This window comes from Lepidochelys kempii, chromosome 6, assembly GCF_965140265.1.
Source record: "Lepidochelys kempii isolate rLepKem1 chromosome 6, rLepKem1.hap2, whole genome shotgun sequence".
Lineage (NCBI taxonomy): Eukaryota > Metazoa > Chordata > Testudines > Cheloniidae > Lepidochelys > Lepidochelys kempii.
In genome coordinates, this window is record NC_133261.1 from 61913732 (window position 1) to 61936097 (window position 22366).

Below are 22366 nucleotides of genomic sequence, written 5' to 3' on the forward strand. Positions count from 1 at the left end.
AAGCTAGAAATATGAAGTATAACTCTGAGGTCCTATTGTAATTATGCAAAGTGTGGGCCATTAATGGTGGCTTCGGATCTTGATTGCTCCCATTAACTAGAACAATTGGTTGTAAATGGCTCTGTTTACTTGCCAGCTTTCCTGTGTTTGGGTGAGTCAGGTGGAAAGAATGGAGGCTTGGGGTCTCCCAGGACATGTGACCATATCACCTGGTACTGGAATCCATCTTAAACCTGTTGCTTTTTCATTTAGAAGAAGGGGTGGGGACCGAGAGAGACAAAAGATTCCCGCCTTGTGCCAAAGCTATAAAAGGGGGTGGAACAGAAGAAAGGGGGCTGCAGTCATGAGAAATCCCCTAGTTACCACGTGAGCTGGAACTAACAAGAACTAAACCACGGAAAAGGATTGGGCCCAGACTAGGAAGGAGTCTAGTTTGTGAAAGAAGTTTATTGGAACATCTCTTAGGGTGAGATTTACCTGTATTCAGTTTCTTAATGTATTATGCTTAGACTTGCATGTTTTGTTTTATTTTGCTTTGTAACTTACTTTGTTCTGTCTGTTATTACTTGAAACCACTTAAATTCTACTTTTTGTACTCAATAAAATCACTTTTGTTTATTAGTAAACCCAGAGTAAGTGATTAATACCTGCAGGAGCAAACAGCTGTGCATATCTCTCTATCAGTGTTATAGAGGGCAGACAATTTATGAGTTTACCCTGTATAAGCTTTATACAGATTAAAATGGATTTATTTGGGGTTTGGATCCCATTGGGAACTGGGTGTCTGGGTGCTGGAGATAGGTGACTTGCTGAGCAGTTTTTGGTTAAAGTCTGCAGCTTTGCGGGTGTGGACCAGACCTGGATCTGTGTTGCAGCAGACTAGCATGTCTAGCTCAACAAGACAGGGTTCTGGAGTCCCAAGCTGGCAGTGGAAAACGGGCTCAGAGGTAATTTCAGTACATCAGATGACAATCCAAAGGGGGTCTCTGTGGCCAAACCTGTCACAAATATTTTAATTATATTTCCCCCAAAAGGGTTGGTGGGGGCCATGCCCTCTGTTGGGGTAACCCTGGTGCATTTGAGACCCTGGTGTGAAGAGCAATATCTGTGTGTGGGGGAACATTGCCAGAATGTTTCAACTTTAAGAAAAGGGTTCCCCCCCCCAACCTCCAGCAAGGGGTGTATCTCTAGAATCCCTTGGTCATGTAGGCACCGCCTCTGTGGGTGCTCCGGGGCTGGAGCATCCACGGGGAAAACAATAGTGGGTGCTCAGCACCCACTGGCGGCCCCGCCAATCAGCTGCACCACCTCCCCCTGCAGCGCCTCCTGACCGCCACAATTAACTGTTCAGCAATGAGCAGGGGGCACAGGGGAGGAGGGAGCGGGAAGAGGCAGGATGGGGGTGGAGCAGGGGTTGGAAGAGGTGGGGTGACGACAGGGCCTAGGGTGGAGCGGGGTCAAGCACCCCCTGGCAAATTAGAAAGTCAGTGCCTATGCTTGGTCAAATGGCCTCAGATTTGGGTCACTGACCATACCCTATGTCCCCATGAGGCACACCAAATTTCAAGGCAATCTGGTTAACCATTCAGATTTTAGAGCACTTAAAACTGCCAGGCTTTAAACAGAAAGTTGGTTTAACTTTCTTTGTTATAATCATGAGTGGCCAGTGACCTGGCTGTTTGGGGGAGGCTAGCCCCGGCTCCTCCCCTTGTGCCTGAGGCCCTGCCGCCTGCTCCTTCTGCCTCCCTCCTCCTCCGCAGCCCTCAGCACCCCCACCACTGCCCCTGGCCCCAACGCCAGGCAGCCAGGTGATGCAGCCTCAGTGCTCCCAGCCCTGGTTCCCTGGGTGGCCAGGCAACATCGCCGCAGTGCCCCCAGCCCAGAGCCTGGGAGGCTGGGCAGTGTGATCCGAGTGCCAGGTAGTCAGTGCAGCCCCAGCCGCCTTGAGTCCCTGCGGAAGGCAGACCAGCCAGCCCCAATCCCAGCCAGCCTGGGCCAGGACAGAGCGCCGGGAACTGCAGGAGGGGGACTGGGGGTGGGGCACGCCAGGCTGTTTGCGGAGGCACAGCCTCCCCCAGCCTACGATACCCGCTGCCCATGGTTATAATCCCAGATTAAAAAAACAAAACAGCAGTTAAGGTTTAGAATTCATAATCAGAAATTTAGAGGTACTGTAATTATTCTGGAAACAAGCCTTACAAACTCAGGAAATCGAGTTAATGTTAAACTTAAAAGAAACCCCAATATGCTAAGGTATAGAAATGTAAAGTTAAGGCACCCTAACAGCATTAAGGTCTTATCTACGCTGCAGAGTTTTGTTGACAAAAGTTATGCCACTGTAATTAAAGTGCTTTAATTAAACCACTTTTGCATGTCCACACAATGCTCCTTGTGTCGGCAAAGGGCATCCAGGGATACTAGCAGCTCTCGTATCAACACAAAAAGCAGTGCACTGTGGGTAGCTATGCCACTGTGCAACTGGCCATAGGGTGCTTTGGGAAGGGTTTGTAATGACTCATGGGGCAGGTACAGCCTCACATGATGCAGGCTTCTCAATCCCATCTTTCCCTAGGCATCCTACTAGATTGTCAGCTGCTTTTCAACTGACATGTATGTGTGGGAGAAGAGGGGGAGAGTGTGTGCGTGTTGCAGGGAGTGACAGGAACAGAGTGCGTGTTGGGGAAGTGTGTGAAAGATTGTGGGGGAGGGGAGTGTATATGTGAGAAAGGAAGTGTGTGTGTTGGGGGAGAGTGTGTTGGCATGCTGTCTCTTTAAGTTCAGACAGCAGCCTGAACAACCAATCCTGGGGAAGGGGACACTGCTACTCCAGCAGTCCCTGGCTCTGCACAGCACAGCAGTCGCCCCCTCAGCAGCAGCAGCCCAGTCTGCCTGTCTGCCTATGATTCTGTGATTCCCTGAGTTCTCCCAGAACCTCCTCAGCAGCTCTGTGAGCTCTCCAGATTGAGAAATGTCAAAGCTTCCCGGAGCTTTGAAAGGAGAGGGGTGCATGCCTGCAGGGCTGCCAAGTTCAAAACAGTGAGCAGAGTGGCCACAGCAGGCATTGTCGGATACTGGGGGAGGCCAGTTATGTCGACATAATGAATGGTAGCATCTACACTGGCACTTTGTCCACAAACCTTTTGCGCAAAAGCCCTATGTCTCTCGTCAAGGTGGTTTTATTTTGTGGCCAAAACTGAAGTTTTGTCGCCAAAAGTGGCATTGCAGTATATACACCTCCACTGTTTGTCGGCAAAAGGCAGCTTGTGGTGGCAAAAACTCTGGTATGAGTGGGGAGTCCAGTCCCTGTGCACCAAGACATCAGTGCTTGAAAGACTTCTCAGACCACAGTTTCAGTCCTACTGCAGTGCTGCCCAGGGAGCTGAGACAGGAGCTTAGATGGAATCCTTAAATCTCAGAGACTTCATTCCTCTTCACCACAACCCCCCACCCCTAATCCTTTGCATAGCGCTGGCCTCCCTAACACACCCTTTTCTTGCATTCTCTCTCACCTCCTCCCTGCTTCATTTCCTCCACTCCACATCTTCACTCTTCTGTCCCCCCATAGTCCTGCTTATGCTGAGTCTGAGGTAGAACTGCAGCATCTCATGACTCTTGGTGTCAAAAGGTGTCTCATAGGTTGCACAGTACTAGCATAAATGCTCTACCTCTACCTATGGCTATAAGTGGAATGTCCCTCATGCAACCATCACAGTTTCTCCACCTTTCCCTAGCCTGATGCTTCATCAGAAAGGGTCAAAACATTGTAAGACGATAGATATTGCTAGAGTCAGCTTGCTAATACTTTCTTTGAATAATATTTCTCAAAGGATTGATTAGGAACTGGACAGTAATTAAGACAGATAAAGTGAAGAATGGGTTTCTTGAACACAGACCAGATTAGAATATGCATATCTGCAGACTGAATGACTACTCTGCTTGAGGGAGTCATTGATGACTTCCATCAGCCGTGGCTGTCAGATATTCCTACAAGGTTTTACTAATCATGGTTTCACATTGCTGATTATTGTCCAGACTAAATTCCTTCAGCACCCATGTAACTGAGCCAAACTCAGCCAAAGAAGATGGGAAGGTCACTGTTTTCTACTTCATCTTAGTCTCCTTGAAGCTAGTGAAGCTGTCACATATTTGCTCAAACTTTCTCTCTAAAATAGCAGAACAGCTCCTGTTTGAGTGTGTGATGGGATGGAGGCAATTCAGCTTCATCAGACAGACAGCTATCTAGAACAGTTCAGCTGGATGAGATGTAACAGATACTATTACAGAGAAAAAACGTCTTTTGGTTCCCTTGGCAGCTGGGGCACCTGACTATTCAAACCCCTATGCTACAGATGACAGATCTAACCCGACACAGATGGGGATTTAATATTGTTTCTAAAAATATTTCAAAACATTAATTTGAGGAAGAGAAAAAGATCTTGGCTTTGGAGCTTAACACCATTATTTTAAACTACTTGCTAAAATTACATTCAGAATTCTTTGCAAAAAATGTTTTAACAATAAATATTTCTTGTTCCCCATGAAATTGTTTCCAGAGATCCGCACGCAGAGTCTAGCTCCATATTTCATGGACCTAAAACTACGGTAGGCATTGAAGCTTTATATTAGAGATCAAAGCAACTGCTCGAAAGTCATATTTTTAAGGAAGCGCTCAGGCCTCCCCTCCTTCAGAGTTTTGGCTGTCAGATCTCAAATTGCTCATCGGAGTTTTTTCATTTTAAATTTGAATTTTGTTGAATTTCAGTGTTTGTTATTTTCTCTTTCTGCTACTTCCTGGAGAAACAGAAAAGCAAATGGGAACTCTGATATCTGAGAGAACTCCCTGGTGAGCTTGAAATACCTGATTTAAGATCTTCCAGCCATTCTCACATATTGTCTATCACAGATTTGCTCTGTTTGAATCATCATAGTTTCCCTGTAAGAGGAAATGATATTTGTCTACCAAGCTCTGATATCAGCGACTGAGAGGCTATTCTAGGACAGTTGTGCTCTGCCAGCTGTGTTTGGGATGAGGACATAACTCACATCTTCATGAGGAATTCTCTTCTTTCCTCTTAACTCAGGTAAGAGAGGGACAAATGTCATGCTCCTAGACAGTTCCTGGAGCTGAGTCACCCTCAGTGCCAAAGAGAAAAGACATGACCAGGGAAGAAGCTCTCAACTTCAAAATCAGCACTGAAGAAATCCTGAAGACAGTCATTGGTAGGAGTTGTTCCGGCCTCCCATTGAGAACTGTCTCTGGACCAATAGAGGTACCAGCCCATATAGCCTACCACAATGAGGCAAATTAAGTTTAATGGTGATAGTGTTGTGCGATATAGAAAGCAGATCACTAAGTTGCTTCTAAAATTATAAAATGCTTCCCTTAGGACAGTTTTACAATCTCTGCTATAACATGACACCATCTGAGCATATAAATGCTCAACTAACAGCAAATAGATTTCTGAAGAGCACTGATTTAAAGACAGGCTTCAAGATTTTTTAGAAAATTAAAAGAAAAAACAATCCCCCTGTTAGCAACTGCTGCTGTCAATAAAGTTCTGAAACTCTTGGCTAGCTGTAATTCTCAGATTTCTAGCATCAATAAATATATTTGTCATGTTCCTGAATCAAGACACTGGAAAAAGTTACATACTTGGAAAAAACCACTTTGTGCATTTTGTTAAAGCAGCTGCTTCTTCCTGTCTGGTTCCAGGGAATTACCACTGCACAGTGATGACATCAGTCTCTTCACTTCCCCAATGGGACTGTTACTACAGACAAAATTGACTAATGTGGAATATAACTTTAAAGACTCAATCCTGCAGGTGCTGAGCACTCTCGTCTCCCACAGGCTTCAATGGGACATGAGGGTGCTCAGCACCTCTCAGGATCAAGCTCTAAGAAACTAAAGTTTCTTATTTGCCCATGTCTTCCTCATCACCATGTTTGACAGCCTATGTCACTATTGAATATGCTTAAATAAGAACCAGGCTCTTTAATTCCAGCTTTCAGTCTGGTCTGCTCTCCTGAATTATGGTATGTAATCTCTCTTCCAGCTGTTTTAGAGACCTTTGTTACACCTTCCACTGTACAGTTTTTCCTGCAATCATGCAAGGTGCATATTATAAGCTGTGAATATATACTATGCATCTTGAACAATACTCATGGACTATTTGTCAAGATACCTCATGTATTTCAGGCTGCAGAAAAATTATTTGGTAGGCTGTGATCACGTAACTAGACTATTGTAATACATGTACACGGGCGGGGGAGAGGGAGGGGCGAAGGAATAAAAGTTCACATGGTATCTTAACCGTGACATTTCCTAATTTTTGAGAGCTTAACTAGAGCCATGAAGTCTTAACATTCTCCTAAAATTGGCTGGTTTTGTTTGTTTTTGTTTTTATGGAATCCAGTAAAGCTGGTTAATACTTTGCACTGTGAAGTAACTTATATCAGTACAGAGTTATTAGTTTATTATTTGCTTTACAATTGTGCCTAAAGGCCACAGTTAAGATCTGATTGTAACTGATTGTGCTAAGCACTGTAAAAGACACAGTAAAAGGACAGTCACTATGCAAAAGAGCTGACAATCTAAATTAAGACAAAATGCAACAGTGGATGTAACAAACAGGGCTATGTCTACACTAGAGAACTTACAGCGGCACAGCTATCCTGATGCAGTTGCACCGCTGTAAGATCTCTCATGTAGGCATTCTGTGCAGACAGGAGAGAGCTCTCCTGTCGACATAGCTACCGCCACTCGTTGGGGTGGATGAACTATGTCTGTGGGAGAGCTGTGAATGTTAGTTCTTATGCCGGCGTAACTTATGTCGCTCAGGGGTGGTGGAATATTCACACCCCTGAGGGACACACATTTTGCTGACATAAGTGGTAGTGTAGACATAGCCTAGGAAGGAGCAAAAGAAAGAGGATGAGTGAAAGAGGAATAAGGGCTGGTCTACACTGAAAACTTAACTTTGGTATAGCTACATCTATCAGGGGTATGAAAAATCCATGCCCCTGAAAGACATAGCTCTGCCGACCTAACCCCGCTACTGCCTCTCAGGGAGGTGGATTACCTATGCCAACAGGAGAACCGCTCCCATTAGTGTAGATAGTGTCTACACTGAAGTGCTGCAGCTGTGCTGCTGTAATATTTCATGTACAGATAAACCATGGGTGTAGACATACCCCAACATGGGTTAATGTAAGCCAATTACGTTCAAAGCAATGTGTGGCTGTAAATTGCAACCATCAGTATAAGTGAGTGGAAAATTCGGAATTGGTAGTGTGTTGTACCCTCTTTGCATTTAATATGCACAGGTGTAAATGATGATACAGGATGCATGGCAGTGGTGATTTGAGACTTTAGTGTGTGCATTTTTCAGATTCCTAGTGACTTTTAGGATTTTACAACCTCCTATACTGTGATCCCCACTCACTTTTGTTTCATAGTCTGAGAATGCTTCCAACATTTCCAGGGAAACAAGAAGCCCATGGAGACATGAACCTGTTCTGCTCTATACCCAGTTACCATACTTGAGTTGATACTGTGTAAATGCAAATGAAACTAGTTTGTGAAGCAGCCATCTGTCATTGCAAACACCAAGACTTCATTATATCAAATTTTATTAAATATATACATGTTATTACTATTTAAACAGAACAGGTATCTTTCCAAGATCTGCAAACTTCTCTCTAGCTGTTGAGAGCTGCGGCAGAGCCTGTATTAATGCTAGTTTAAAAGCTGTAAGCTAATGCAGTGTCACTGAAGATGACACAGCACTGCCTTTGAAGGGCAAAACTTCATCAGCTATATCCATTAATTACAACACAATCAAACAAATATTTTCTGACAATAATATATTTATACACTTTTAAAATTTCCCAACTCTGTCCAGCTTGTTGGATGGAAGCAGAATTCTCTTATCTGTAGGATTCTCAAGTGCTGAAGAAGGGAATTCGTACCAGAAATATCGGACGTTAAAAGCCCTGACAAGGTAGAGAAGTGGGCACATGAAGCAAAGAGAAAGATGCGTCCGTCTCCTCTGCCAATATCCAGCCAGGAGGTCTTCATTTTTTGGCTTGCTCAGGGTCCCAAGGCCTGTGCTCAGTGAGGATAATGCTTCCTATCAGTGCTTCCCCTTCCCATTACCTCTCCACTAAACTGGTAGGTCAGCTTCTTCTTGACCTTCTTGACTTCCCCCGTCTTGCCGTAGTTTCTCAGTGCCCGGGCCATCTTCTGGTAGGTCATTTTCTTGCGGTTGCCCTTCTGGATCCCCCAGCGGTGTGCCAGTGCCTCTTTGTGTTTGGAGGAGAACTGAAAAGTGCCTTTTTCCTTGTCTACCCACCAGATGCTGTCCTTCATCTCTCCACTTCGAAGAAGGTCCAGAAGGAACTGATACAGACGGATTTTCTTCTTGCTGCCTGTGTGAGGGTCAGAGAGAGAAGGCAGTAGTGAGACAGCTTCATGGTTTCAAGTGTGTAGCATGGAATGAGGAAACTTGCACAGTTCATATTGTTGTTTTTGCTAACAGGCTATTCACAAAAAGAAAAGGAGAGAACCTGGATTTGTGCAGGAAATGGCCCAACTTTATTATCATGCACATTGTGTAAAGAGTTGTCACTTTGGATGGGCTATCACCAGCAGGAGAGTGAATTTGTGTGGGGGGGTGGAGGGTGAGAAAACCTGGATTTGTGCTGGAAATGGCCCACCTGATGATCACTTTAGATAAGCTATTACCAGCTGGACAATGGGGTGGGAGGAGGTAATTTTTCATATTCTCTGTGTATATATAAAGTCTGCTGCAGTTTCCACGGCATGCATCTGATGAAGTGAGCTGTAGCTCACGAAAGCTCATGCTCAAATAAATTGGTTAGTCTCTAAGGTGCCACAAGTACTCCTTTTCTTTTTGCGAATACAGACTAACACGGCTGTTACTCTGAAACCAGGCTATTCACAGAAATTCTTCAATGTACAGCAGTTATAGAGATAGATGATGCAAGGATGTAGTGTGGCCTGGTGCACTGAGCACAGGTATAAGAGCTAGTAACTCCTGAGATCTAGCCCCAGCCCTGACACCGGTTTGTTTTGTGGTTTTGGGCAACTCAAGTGAGTTATCTGGTTTTTTTCAGAGGAGTTGAGCATCTACAGTTCCTATCAACTTCAAGTGAAGTTGTAAGCGCTCAGCACTTCTGAAAATCAGACCCTTAAGCTCACTGCCTCAGTCTTCCCATCTATAAAATGGGGAGAATATCTACTTTCCAGAGGTGTTTTGCGGATTAAAACCAGTGCATTACTTTCAACATATAAAGCTCTATATTAATGTTAGGTATTTATTACAGCAATAAAAAGTTAGAATAGGTAGGGGCAGGGGCCTAGGGCCCTGATCCAAAGTTCACTAAAGTCAGTGGAAAGACTCCCATTAATTTCAGTGGGGTTAGGATCAGGCCCTGTGAGAGATGTGAAGGGTTGGTGATATGAATCAAGTGTGGGTAACTAGCCAACGCACTCTATTTATAGACTGCATATAAGGGATGGGTTCTGAGTGCTTTTTAGAAAGGGATGGGGAGTCAGAGGGGTGGAGGCAGGTCAACTGTTCCAGAAAGCAGAGGCAGCAGATCAACTTCTGGCAGAGGAAAGGACCAAGGGGTGACTGACATGAGGCCAGAATCAGCAGAGCAGAAAAGAAGGGTATACAAGGAGAGGTAAGATCAGAGAGAGAGAGATGGGGATGGAGCCACAAAGGTTTCAGAAGATAAGAAAGTGGGTGAGGAGCCAGAGGAAACTGAAGCTTCTAGAGGTTGGGTGAAGGGGCAAACATAGTTAATTCTTCAGTACCATCCGTCAACATCATACCAACAGTCTGCACTCTTGTGGCTCAATGCAGCCTCTCTGGGTTTACTGACCTGGCTCTCCATGTATAATTCCAGGACGTGGGTCCACACCATCAGTCTCCCCATCTGATACTTCCAAAGGAGGGCTCTGCCTCTCCATATCCTCCTCATCAGAGCTGGGCTGATGTGGAGAGGAGTACTGTACGCACATCCGAGGCAAATAGGAGACCTGTAGAAGAGGGGAAGAATGGCGGGAGGAGGAGAAAGTGACAGAGCAAGGGGCAAAAAATGAAAAGGGTAGGTGTGAGGGGAGATTAACAGAAAGGGAGGGAGAGAGTGACAGGTGCATGAGATTATTTAAGATCATAAGTAGAGATTTAATTGTTGTCACTTAAATATTGTATGGTTTAAACCTATTCAGAGGACCAATCGAGTTGAACAAAAACTGTCCTTAGCAGTCGTGGCCCGTTTAAGAGAGGGAGGATGAAGCAGTGGAAGACAGAAGTGAGTTCTAGTTTAGGCCCTGCACAATCATGGCACCTCTTTGTGCCTTGGTTTCCTCACCTGTACAAGAGAGATAATTCTCTCTAATCAGGTCTACATGCCCATCACTGTGGTATCTTCCTGCCTGCTATGGGTGTGGTGGTGGATGTATTGCTTGTAAAGGAAATTCTTAGAGGGATGTGGCAATAGTCATGCAAAGTATCTATTTTTCTGACAGGATGAGACTCCACCACTTTTCTAATGTGGAGACAGTATATTCATTTAACAGGTGTCTTTGGGTGACAGATTATTCCTGTGGGTGGGAGTTGCTGGGATGAGCTTTCTCCAGATAGACCTTCTGGGAAGGATTCACAACAATCACCTTTAAATGGGCGGGGGGAAAGGGGGAAACATGATGCTTGTGATATTATGGGTAAATACAGAAGCAGCACATTTCTTGGTGACTTCCTGGTCCTTGTTAACTTTCCCCAGTCCAGGGCCACCCTCTTTTGGATCTTTTTCTTAGTAAGACTTTCTAGGGCAGCCCATTTAAATTTGGCAAGTCTAAATACTTGTAGCCACAAAGTAGCCATTTTAAAACTGGCTGCTGTTTACTGTATCTTCCTCTTCTCTATCTGGTATATATCCGTTACTCTTTTACCTTTCTTGTTGCTGAAGAGATTGGGCACTGTGAGAAGGTTCTAACATAGCAGGAGCATATCCCTCCTGGCTGATGCATCCGATGAAGTGAGCTGTAGCTCACGAAAGCTTATGCTCAAATAAATTGGTTAGTCTCTAAGGTGCCACAAGTACTCCTTTTCTTTTTGCGAATACAGACTAACACGGCTGCTACTCTGACACCTGGTGTAGCTAGTTCCTATGCTAAATGCCTGGTGTTGGGGGTATGTCAATGACAGGGTGGAATGTACTTCTGCTCTGCCAATACTTAACCGACATGTGATCCCTTGGCATGAGCTAGTGCAGCCCTTTACATCAGGGTTGGAGCAGATGGATCTTGGGAATGCGAGAGCTGCTCTTTGATTGCTATCCCCACCTCTTGTGCCAAACAGATCTCTGTGCAGGAGAAAATATGGGCACTGTCTCCTCACGTTTTTGTAATAGTGAGACCATAAGGTATATTACATCCTCCTGTGAATCACATGGAAGTCAGGCAGGCAAGGTACACAGACCATGCAAGAGGTTAACAATAAGGAAATCTCTCCTCTGCCACCAATGGAGGGACATTGCCGTGTGGGTCCAAATAGTGCAGGAGGTAGGGGAGTAAGCAGGTCACTTCTTCCACTCCCCACAAAACACCACATGCAATACAATGCTGGTGAAATGTGTTAAACTGATAACCCAGAAGACTGAGGGTCTCTTGAACCACCCTCCCTTCCCTCCAGCACTGTGTGGGAGAAAGGGGTTCTGCGTATGACTCCCTCAGCGCAGGGTTAGGTGATGTGGTGGGGAGTGCATGGTCTGTTCATGACTCACAGTGCCCAGTCTGGGGTCAGACACTGAATGACTGGAACTTTTCTGATGAGTCTCAAACCATCCTGAAATGTCCCAATAAGGAGTGTGCAAGTGGATTGGTTGAAGGGTGCAGTGGCTGGCGGTTAGTGAGTTGGCAGATTGGCTGGAGGCGAGCATGGCAGGAAGGGCCATGATTGGGTAAGAGTGTGTGTAAGTTTCCTGTCAGATGCCCCAGAGTGAAACTCCAAACCTCACCACAGAGTCACCTTTAGTGTTTTACAGTTGAACAAACTGCAGCCTCAGGGATGAGAAGGAAGGGAGAGGTGGGGGTGGGGGTGGGAGATGAGCAGATAGGAGAGAAATGGGGAATGGTACCTCTGGAGGGAGAAGGGGAAGGTGGTTGGTGAGTGTGGTACCAAAAGGGGGAAAGAGGACAAAGCTAAACAATGCCCCTAGAGGTGGGGGGAAAAGAGTATGGGATGGTACTGTGGGAGAGGAAGGATGAATGATGCCTCAAGAAAGGGGAAGGGATAAGATGCGGATAATGCCTCAGGAGGCAGAATGAGTTTCTCCCATACTGTATATACTTTCCATATCTGCTATACTTTTGGTAACACATATTGCACTGGTGTGTGAAATTCAGTATATGTGATATGTACGATATCCTGAAAATATTACACAATGAGTCACTGTTCCTGTTGGGGGTGCTTGCAGAGGCAGATGATTAATGCAATCATGGAGAGAGGAGGTCTTAGAAACTGCTGGCTACTTCCACACTCTGCTGCTACCTAATTATTGATGCTCTTTATTTGTTTTTCCTCCATCCACTCTTCTTCTTTCCTTCTTCTTCCACGTAGCCTTTCCTTTTCCTTACAGTGTTGTCTGCTGAGAGCTGTTATCAGCAAGCTAAGAAAACTTTCTCAAGAAGACCTGTCCAAGAACAAACTGGAGCTCAGATTTGGTCTCACAAAATAATGGGACTGTTCCAATTTTTTTTGGTAGCTAAATTCTTGTATGTCCCTCCCGCAATAACAAACTACTGCTTTGATCTCACATGACTGTAGTGAGTGTAGTGACTAGCACATTCAGCATGAGGATGAAAGTTGGCCCCCTGCTTCTGTTTCCTTGAAAATGCCTTGTAACAGTAGTTGTATGATGACCGCCATGTGTGCCAACACTTAGGGGGATTAAACCACAGCTCTCAGCACTAAATTCATGAGCTGCTATAGCTTGAGCTAAAGCTCCCTAACTGGGGGCTGTAACACTCATAGCCTCTGCCCAAAGGGAGCTCTGTAAACCACACTCACCAGTAGGTTACAGCTGCACTCCAGATTACTCTTTGAGGAGAACATAGAATTGTAATGCTGGAAGGGACCTTGAGAAGTTGTCAAGTCCATCCCCTTGTGCTGAGGCAGGACCAAGTAAACCTAGAGCATCCCTGAAAGGTGTTTGTCCAACTAGTTCTTACAAACCTCTAGTGATGGGGATTCCACAACCTCCCTTGGGAAGTCTATTTCAGAACTTAACTACCCTTGTACTTGAAAGTTTTTTCCGAATATGTAACCTAAATCTCCCTTGCTGCAGATTAAGCCCATTACTTCTTGTTCTACCATCAGTGAACATGTTGATCACCATCCTCTTTATAACAGTCCTTAACATATCTGAAGACAGGTCCCCACTCAGTCTGTTTTTCTCAAGACTAAATATGCCCAGTGTTTGTTTTTTTAACCTCCCCCCATAAGTCAGGTTTTCTAAACCTTTTATCATTTTTGTTGGTCACCTCTGGACTCTCTCCAATATGTCCATATCTTTCCTAAAGTGTGGCTCCCAGAAGTAGACACAGTTCTCCAGCTGAGACTTTACCAGTGCTGAGTAGAAAAGGACAGTTACCTCCCCTGTCTTATATATGGCACTCCTATTATTACACCCCAGAATTATGTTAGCCTTTCTCACAACTGCATCACCTTCAATTTGTGATCCACTGTAATCACCAGACTCTTTTCAGCAGTACTACCACCTGGCCAATTATTGCCCATCTTGTGCATTTGATTTTTTTTTCCTTCCTAAGTGTAGTACTTTGCATTTGTCTTTACTGAATTTCACCTTATTGATTTCATACCAATTCTCTAATTTATCAAGGTCGTTTTGAAACTTAATCCTTGCCTCCAAAGTGTTTGCAACCCCTCCCAGCTTGATGTCTCCAGTATCCAAGTCATTAATGAAAATATTGAATATTGCCCTGGTCCTAAGACTGACCCCTGCAGGACCCCACTAGATATGTCCTCCCAGTGTGACAGCGAACCATTAGTAACTACTCTTTGAGTTCAGTTTTTCAACCAGTTGTGCATCAACTTTATAATAATTTCACCTAGACCACATTCCCATAGTTTGCTTATGTGAATGTCATGTGGGACTGCGTCAAAAGCCTTGCTAAAATTAAGATACATCACATCTACTGCTTCCTTCCTATCCACTAGGCCAGGAACCCTGTCAAAGAAGACAATTAGGTTGATTTGGCATGATCCATTCTTAACATCCATGCTGGCTATTCCTTATAACCCTATTATCCTCTAAATCAGGGGTTCTCAAACTTCATTGCATTGCGACCCCCTTCTGAGATCAAAAATTACTACATGACCCCAGGAGGGGGGACTGAATCCTGAACTTGCCTGAGCCCTGCTGCCCTAGGGAGTAAAGCCAAAGCTCATGGGCTTCAGCCCCAGGCAGGGGGCTTGTAACCTGAGCCTCACCCCCTACGACTGAAGCCCCACTGGCTTCGACTTTGGCCCCGGGTGATGGGGCTTGGACTTTGGCTTTGGCCCTGGGCCCCAGCAAATCTAAGCCAGCGCTGGCTACCACATTAATATGGGGTCCCGACCCACTTTGGGGTCCCAACCCACACAGTTTGATAACCACTGCTCTAAGTGCTTACGTATTGATTGTTCGTTAATTTTTTCAAATATCTTTCTGGGTATCGAAGTTAGGCTAACTGGTCTATAATTCCCTGGGTTTTCTTTGTTTCCCTTTTTAAAGATAGGTATTGTGTTTGCCCTTCTCCTGTCTTCTTGGACCTCGTGCATCCTCTATGAGTTCTCAAAGATAATTGCAAAGGGTTCTGAAATTGCTTCAGATAGTTCCCTAAGTACCCTAGGATGATTTTCATCAGGCCCTGTCATCTTTAATAGATCTAACTTGTCTATTCTGTAACCCATTCTTTCCCTGTTTTGGCTTGCATGGATGAATTAGCCCTATCTCCTCTGTCCCAAAATGCCAGACAAGGCGGATGGGTGAGTGGAACAAGGCAAAATCTCCTTTTCTGCTGCCCTTCTGTGATGTTTATAACGAAACCAAGGTGGGGTCAATGCTCATTCTCAGCCTTAGGATGGACATAATGGTCAGTCACTGAATTTCAGCAGCTCGTCTAAATGCTGGAACCGGAAGAGCTTGAAGCTCCCCGCAGAGTGGTGTCCCAGGCATTTTTCCCTCTGTCTTTTTGTCAGTTCCTGATTGTTTGTTTTCATCTGCACCCTATAGTCTATACATTTCACATACTGTTGTTGTGTTTGCTGTGTGGTAGATTCTGAGGCTTTGCAGTGGATGAGTTTCCTGTTGGAAGAAAAATTAGCCACATAGACACAGGGTATTTTCTCCTAGGCTGTTTAATTAAAACAGTATACATACATGAGTCCTATTTACTCTGAACATTAATGGCTAAAATAGCTAAAGGGCTTCCATGAATTACGTAATGTATTAGGGAGTGGGTGGGTCCTTAATTTTGCATGTTTGTTAAAGTGTTACAAGGGATGGGTGGGTGTTGAAAATCACCAAAACACGTGTTTCATAATTTATGGTCAGCCCTAAACTGCAATTCCATTTGCAAAACCTTAGCTAAGACACCATTGTGTCCAGAATCTATAGAACTGCCTTGGAGCCAGAGCTTCCAGGATCTGTGGCTTTCAGAACAACCTGACAGGTAGACTGCATTCGAGTCAGGGACCTTAGGGTTTGCAGCTCCAGGGCAACCTGCCAAGTAGACTGCCCCAGAGCTGGGGCTCCATTCTTATTTGTGGAGAATTTTGGAATATTTTATTTTTGTTGATGTTCCAAATTGGAATGAAACCAAATATCAAAATCCTCTGTGAAACAGAATCACCCTTTCTCTACACAGCTCTAAAAAAAAAATCACACTTCCTTTAGCAGTGAAGAGACAGCCTGTGAGCCGTCATCCAGACAAATGTGCTTAACCCACACTTTTCCTTAGTGACTGTCTTCGTGTGGTTGCTGTAGCCAGCCCTTCTGTGGAACTCTAGGCCAGGCGTTCTGTTTAACCCTTTCCTTGGCGAGTTTTATGTCAAGATCCATAACTTGTACCCTGCATTTCACTAACACCTTTGGCAAAACACTGCTCAGTCTCTGATGCCTCTTGTTCCATGCTCTTTATTGTCATCCTATATTCTGTGCAAAAGGTGACAACCATACCTGGTGGTTGAGGCCAATATGTGTGGTTGGGATCCCCGAGTCTAGGACATGCATCTGCTCAAACTCCATGTGCCGATAGAGCTGTTGCAGCTGGGGAGGCTGCACGCTCTGGAGCTCTGTAAACTGGTTGTCCCCGAAGCTCTCAAACTCACTGTGCATGTGGTGTGGATGATACTCCCAGTAATGGTCTGAAGGAAATAAGAACAATTCTCCGTTAATATAGAGGTAAGTAACATGCGGCATTCATCAAACCTTTCACTTCCTACTCCTCCCCTTGGCGTGTAGTGATCAGACCCCTAAATAACACTCTACATGAACTATCTTGCCGGTTAACAAGGCCTCCTCATCTCCAAGATGGCCGTGATGGGGGCCAATCATCCTGTGGCAACTTTCAGTAGTATGATACCATCAGACAGGAACCTAATAGGTTTCAAAGGGAATATATTATATGTTGCAGAAATGGTAAATGCTGACCCTTTGCTCTCTGGACAAAAGGTAAAGGTGCTTCTTTTAGGGCCAAGTACATTTTTTTTTAATTTCACCTGTGGGCTAGTATGCTCCAATAATTTTTCTTGCCTCTCAATGTCATCACAGTCTTTCTCATTGTGGGGTGAGCAGGAGAGAAAAAAATTTACAGATTGCTCCCCACAAATAATCTTTTCCATTTTCCACTTGGCCTCATCACATCTCTATGTGGCAGAAAGAACATGGTATACTGCTAGATTCTGCATGGAACCATGCCTCAGTATGCCACAAACACAAAGGCATATACAGAATCTTACAAGATGAGATGGGGGAAGAGGAGCTATTGGTAAGTCCTGTTTACTTTGTTGTACAGTGGGCCTAAATTCTGACGCAAGCCCTCCTCATTTCTGTAGCATGGCAGTACTAAATTCTGTGGCACATTAGAAATTTCTGTGACAGATTCAGATACATTCAAAAAGGGTTTTTTTTAAATTAAAAAGATTAAGAAAACCAGTACACTATTTCTTGCATTATTTATCTTGTCCTTAAAGTCAACACAGATCTCAGTTTTGGATTATTGTTCAGTTTATGCTGCCCCAAATTTTCAGTGTGCAGAATTTTGTATTGGTGATGCATAATTTAGAATCTGCCAAGGGACAGCTGGAGACTTCGCAAGCTCCATTTCACTCACAGCACAAATTTGCGTGTACTCAGATTTTAAAATCTAGCACTAACTGTCTGAATTGATGGGGTTTCCACCATGTCCCTTGACAGTATTCCACCATCTAATACGTCTAATTGTCAAAAAGCCCTTCCTGATATTCACCCTGAATTTTCCCTTTTTTATCTATACCCCGTTACTCCTTGTTCTAGCCCCTTGTACCATTTTAATCATTTGTCTCACCCATCACATATTTGCAGACTGCTATCATGTGCTCTTCCAAAATACTTTTAATTGTCACTTAGCTTAGCTCTCTCTGGTAGCTCGGGTCAATCCCATGGAGAGCTTTCAAAATCAGACCACTAACTTTGAATTGGATTCTGCATTCACTGGGGAGCCGGTGCAGAGATGAGAACCCCAGGATGATGTGTTCACAGCAACATGTGCTGCTATATGGCAGAGGAGAAGTAGGGTTTTTTTGGGGGGTATGACTACATTGCAATCACAGTGCAATTGCAGCTCAAGTAGATGTACCTGAGCTAGCTTGGGTATGGAGGCAGTGAAGCCTCAGCAGCACATGCTTCAGCACAAGCTGTAGAAGCCCACTTGGAACCCTGGGTAATTACTCAAGGGGCAAGCATGCTCCAGGACCCAAGCTAGCTAGATTAAAGCTAGCTCAGGTATGTCTACTTCAGCTGCAATCAAACCCTGTGATTGCAGTGGAAACATACCCTTTGGCTCCTTTGTAACAGTGGCAAAGGTCTGTAGAAATTACTTGTCTGGGTCTGTTTGTATCAAATGATTTTTGGCCACCCATACTTGTTTTCTTCCTTTCTACTTTTTCTATCACAGGTCATCCATGTCAATATGTGTGGAAGGGGATATTTGGGAGTCTAGTCAATGTACTCAAGGAGTAGTTGTATTGCCTCACTAATTCTACTCCTTGTGCTCTTTGTTTTTCTATTAGCACAGTCTGGAATTTGGCAATTTTCAGAGGGGAAACATGAGGGTGGTTGTTTCTTGCCTTGCTTTGTGAGAGTGTTTTATTTATTCCTGGAAGAGGAAGTGGTCTGAGTAGGATATAGGATGGTTCTTGCCATTTTTTTAATGTTCAAATCTAATATCAGAATCCAGTCCAGGGTATGACGGGCTGTGTGAGAGTGTGAGTCCATAGGTTACCTAAGGTGGAATGTTCCAATAGGAGGATTTGGGATATCATATAAGAGGCTTATTCGTCTAGCTAGCAGATTGAGCCTTTTGTTTTCACATGCAGCCTTAGCTACAATGATCCATTCACCAGTTTCACCAGTCTAGACTGTGACAACACATTCTATCTAGGATTGATCCTGGATGTTCCAACTGATCCAGCAGGCAGCAGCCCACCTTTTGGGTGACAAACTGATGAGAGCATAGTATAACAGTGCTCTGTGCTGGCTTCTCAGCCTGGTCTGGATCTGCTGGAGGGGCCTAGTGTTAATCTTTAAAAACCCCTCAATAGGCTTCGGCTGGCTTTTTTCAAAGACCAACTCTCTGCAACCCAATATAGCAACTAAGATTAGAGAGGATGCTATAACTGACCACAGGATGAAACTCTGGGTGTCCTCAGTATCATGTCCTCATCTGTGGAAGTTCCCACCATCAGTAACCATGGCTACCAAAGAGGTAACGAGTTATGCTTAATACATAAGCATCCTTTGTAATCTTCATTCCTAAGTAGGAACACTGCGCATGCTTCCCAGCAGGCTTCCTTGAATCCTTCCATAGCTATTTTTTATAGCAATTGTTTCTTCAGTATTTCAGGATGTCTCTTCATTTGTTGGAACTTGAGTCAAAGCCTCTGCTACCTCTAGAACTTCTTTGTTAAGGCTCTTCTTGACAGCTAGATTAATTTTTAGAATGCTATTAATTCCAACCCCTGCTAATCACTGTCACCTGGCCTATTCAACAGTGAATTCCATTTTTATTTGAATTGTGTAACAAGTAGTGCCATCATCTCCATCAGGGCATCAAAGTCCATGACTGGAGTTGGGTATTACAGCTTGAAGAGAAAAGAGCCTTTAGGAAGCAAGCAGCTCTCAACCAAGATACATACATTTGCAATAACTGCCAAAGATCATGCAAATCTTGGATTGGACTATTCAGTCACATGAAACATTGCAAACCATGTACATCATAGGCTGCAATTCCCACTGTCTCCTCAGAGACGAAAGGATGCCAACAACATAACACATGTTACTAAAGTACTATAAGAAAGTAGCTGCAATTCAGACATGATGATAATTATGCATCATCTCGGGAGTTACCAAACTGATAGGTAACAAACCCACACCATGTCATAAGTTACTGTAACACAATACTGTACCCACATATGCATAATACTGCTCCCATATATGCAACAACCCTTGTGAAGGGAGGACAGTTCCTATTTCTCTTTCGTGAATTATTTATCAATCAATTCTGCTCTTCAGAAAAACTTTCTTAATCCAATATATTTTCGTGATATTGAAAGATAAATCCCCATGTCTGTCTCCAAGTATCCCTACCATCAGAGCATTCAAGTGTGGATCGGTATGATGCAGCACATCAGGTGTCAGCACTGTGCAGCAGAAGATGGGGAATTATAAATATCCATTTCTGCAGACATTACTATTATCAGTTTAAGTTGGACCTTTTTTTTCCTATAAGTTCTTTGTCAGTTTGAAGTTGGTAATGAGGTGTAGTTGTTCCCTACTGTTCAGAAAGATGCAAAGGTGGAGAGAGGGGAGAAGAAAGGAGAGAAACACTCCGGAAATGAAAGTGTGTACTTTGTGGCTCAAGGAGAGTGTCAGTAAAAGCCAAGCTGTATTTGCACTCTGGAGTCATTCTGAAAAATCTCATGTGAAGTGAAAGAGGATGTGAGAAAATTCTCTTTTGTAGAGACATGGAGACCATGTTTGTTTTGGTCTTGTATGTAGTGAAAGGTTAAAGGAAGGACAGTAATGAGCCCTGAACTCATTGTCTTTATACACATAGAGGATGTTGGCCTACTGGGATGCAATAATTGATCTAAAGTAGGGCTGTTAATTAATCACAGTTAGCTCACGCGATTAACTCAGAAAAATTAATCGTGATTAATCGCACTATAACAATAGAATACCAGTTGAAATTTATTAAATATTTTTGGATGTTTTGCTACATTTTTGATATTGATTTAAATTACAACACGGAATACAAAGTGCACAGTGCTCACTTTATATTATTATTTTTATTACAAATATATGCACTGTAAAAATTATAAACAAAAAAATATTATTTTTCAATTCACCTCATACAAGTATTGTAATGCAATCTTTTTATCGTGAAAATGTAACTTACAAATGCAGATTTTTTTTGGTTACATAACTGCACTCAAAACCAAAATATTGTAAAACTTGAGAGCCTATAAGTCCACTCAGTCCTACTTCTTATTCTGCCAATTGCTATGACAAACAAGTTTGTTTACATTGACGGGAGATACTGATGCCTGCTTCTTATTTACATTGTCACCTGAAAGTGAAAACAGGCGTTCGCAGGGCACTTTTGTAGCCGGCGTTGCAAGGTATTTACATGCCAGATATGCTAAACATTCATATGCCCCTTCATGCTTCGGCCACCATTCCAGAGGACATGCTTCCATGCTGATGATGCTCATTAAAAAAATAATGCTTCAATTAAATTTGTGACTGTACTCCTTGGAGGGAGAACTGTATGTCTCCTGCTCTGTTTTAACTGCATTCTGCATATATTTCATGTTACAGCAGTCTCGGATGATGACCCAGCACATGTTCTTTTTAAGAATTCTTTCACAACAGATTTGACAAAATGCAAAGAAAATACCAATGTGAGATTTCTAATAATAGCTACAGCACTCGACCCAAGGTTTAAGAATCTGAAGTGCCGTCCAAAATCTGAGAGGGACGAGGTGTGGAGCATGCTTTTAGAAGTCTTAAAAGAGCAACACTCTGATGAGGAAATTACAGAACCCGAACCACCAAAAAAGAAAATAAACCTCCTGCTGGTGACATCTGACTCAGATGATGAAAATGAACATGCGTCAGTCTGCACTGCTTTGGATCCTTATGAAGCAGAACCCATTATCAGCATGGACACGTCCTCTGGAATGGTGGTTGAAGCATGAGGGACATATGAATCTTTAGCGCATCTGGAACGTAAATACCTTGCAATGCCAGCTACACAGTGCCATGCGAACACCTTTTCTCACTTTCAGGTGACATTGGAAACAAGAAGCAGGTAGTATTATTTCCTGCAAATTGTGATCAACCTTGTTTGTCTGAGTGATTGGCTGACCAAGAAGTAGGACTGAGTGGACGTGTAGGCTCTAAAGTTTTACATTGTTTTATTTTTGAATGCCGTTTTTTTGTACATAATTCTACATTTGTAAGTTCAACTTTCATCATAAAGCGATTGCAGTGCAGTACTTGTATGAGGTGAATTGAAAAATACATTTTTTTCCGTGCAAATATTTGTAATACAAATAAATATAAAGTGAGCACTGTACACTTTGTATTCTGTGTTGTAATTCAAATTAATATATTTGAAAATGTAATAAATATCCAAAAAATATTTTAAATAAATGGTATTCTATTCTTGTTTAACAGCGCAATTAATCGCGATTATTTTTTTTAATCGCTTGACAGCCCTAATCTAAAGGCTTTGATATCCAAAGCAGATATGATGGCTTTAGTCCAGGATTAGAAAACATAGCTGAACCTCTCTAGCATCCTTCATCCCAGAGGAGTTGATGTTCTCTTGCCTTTGCTGGGTGAATACTAGCTAGACAACTAGCAGGATGGAAAGTGGGCTATAGAAAAGTATCTGTTAATGAAGAGGGGTCACTGTGTTTTACCCCTATCAAAAAACAAATGAACAAAAAAGTAAAAATAAGGAAATGAGGGAAAATACTGGAGACTCTGCAAAATGTGCTTC

General features: G+C 43.4%; 1 protein-coding gene across 1 annotated transcript in view; it reads right to left on the reverse strand.

Moving 5' to 3' along the window:
• Window positions 1-7625: 7625 nt before the first annotated feature.
• SPI1 (Spi-1 proto-oncogene) overlaps window positions 7626-22366 on the reverse strand; it is a 29323-nt gene continuing 14582 nt past the window's right edge. Inside the window, exons 3-5 of the mRNA XM_073348311.1 lie at window positions 16276-16463; window positions 9913-10069; window positions 7626-8430 (exon numbers count right to left, since the gene is read on the reverse strand). Coding sequence (XP_073204412.1) covers window positions 8114-8430; window positions 9913-10069; window positions 16276-16463 — 662 coding nt within the window. The 3' untranslated portion in view covers window positions 7626-8113. The remainder of the gene's footprint in view (window positions 8431-9912; window positions 10070-16275; window positions 16464-22366) is intronic.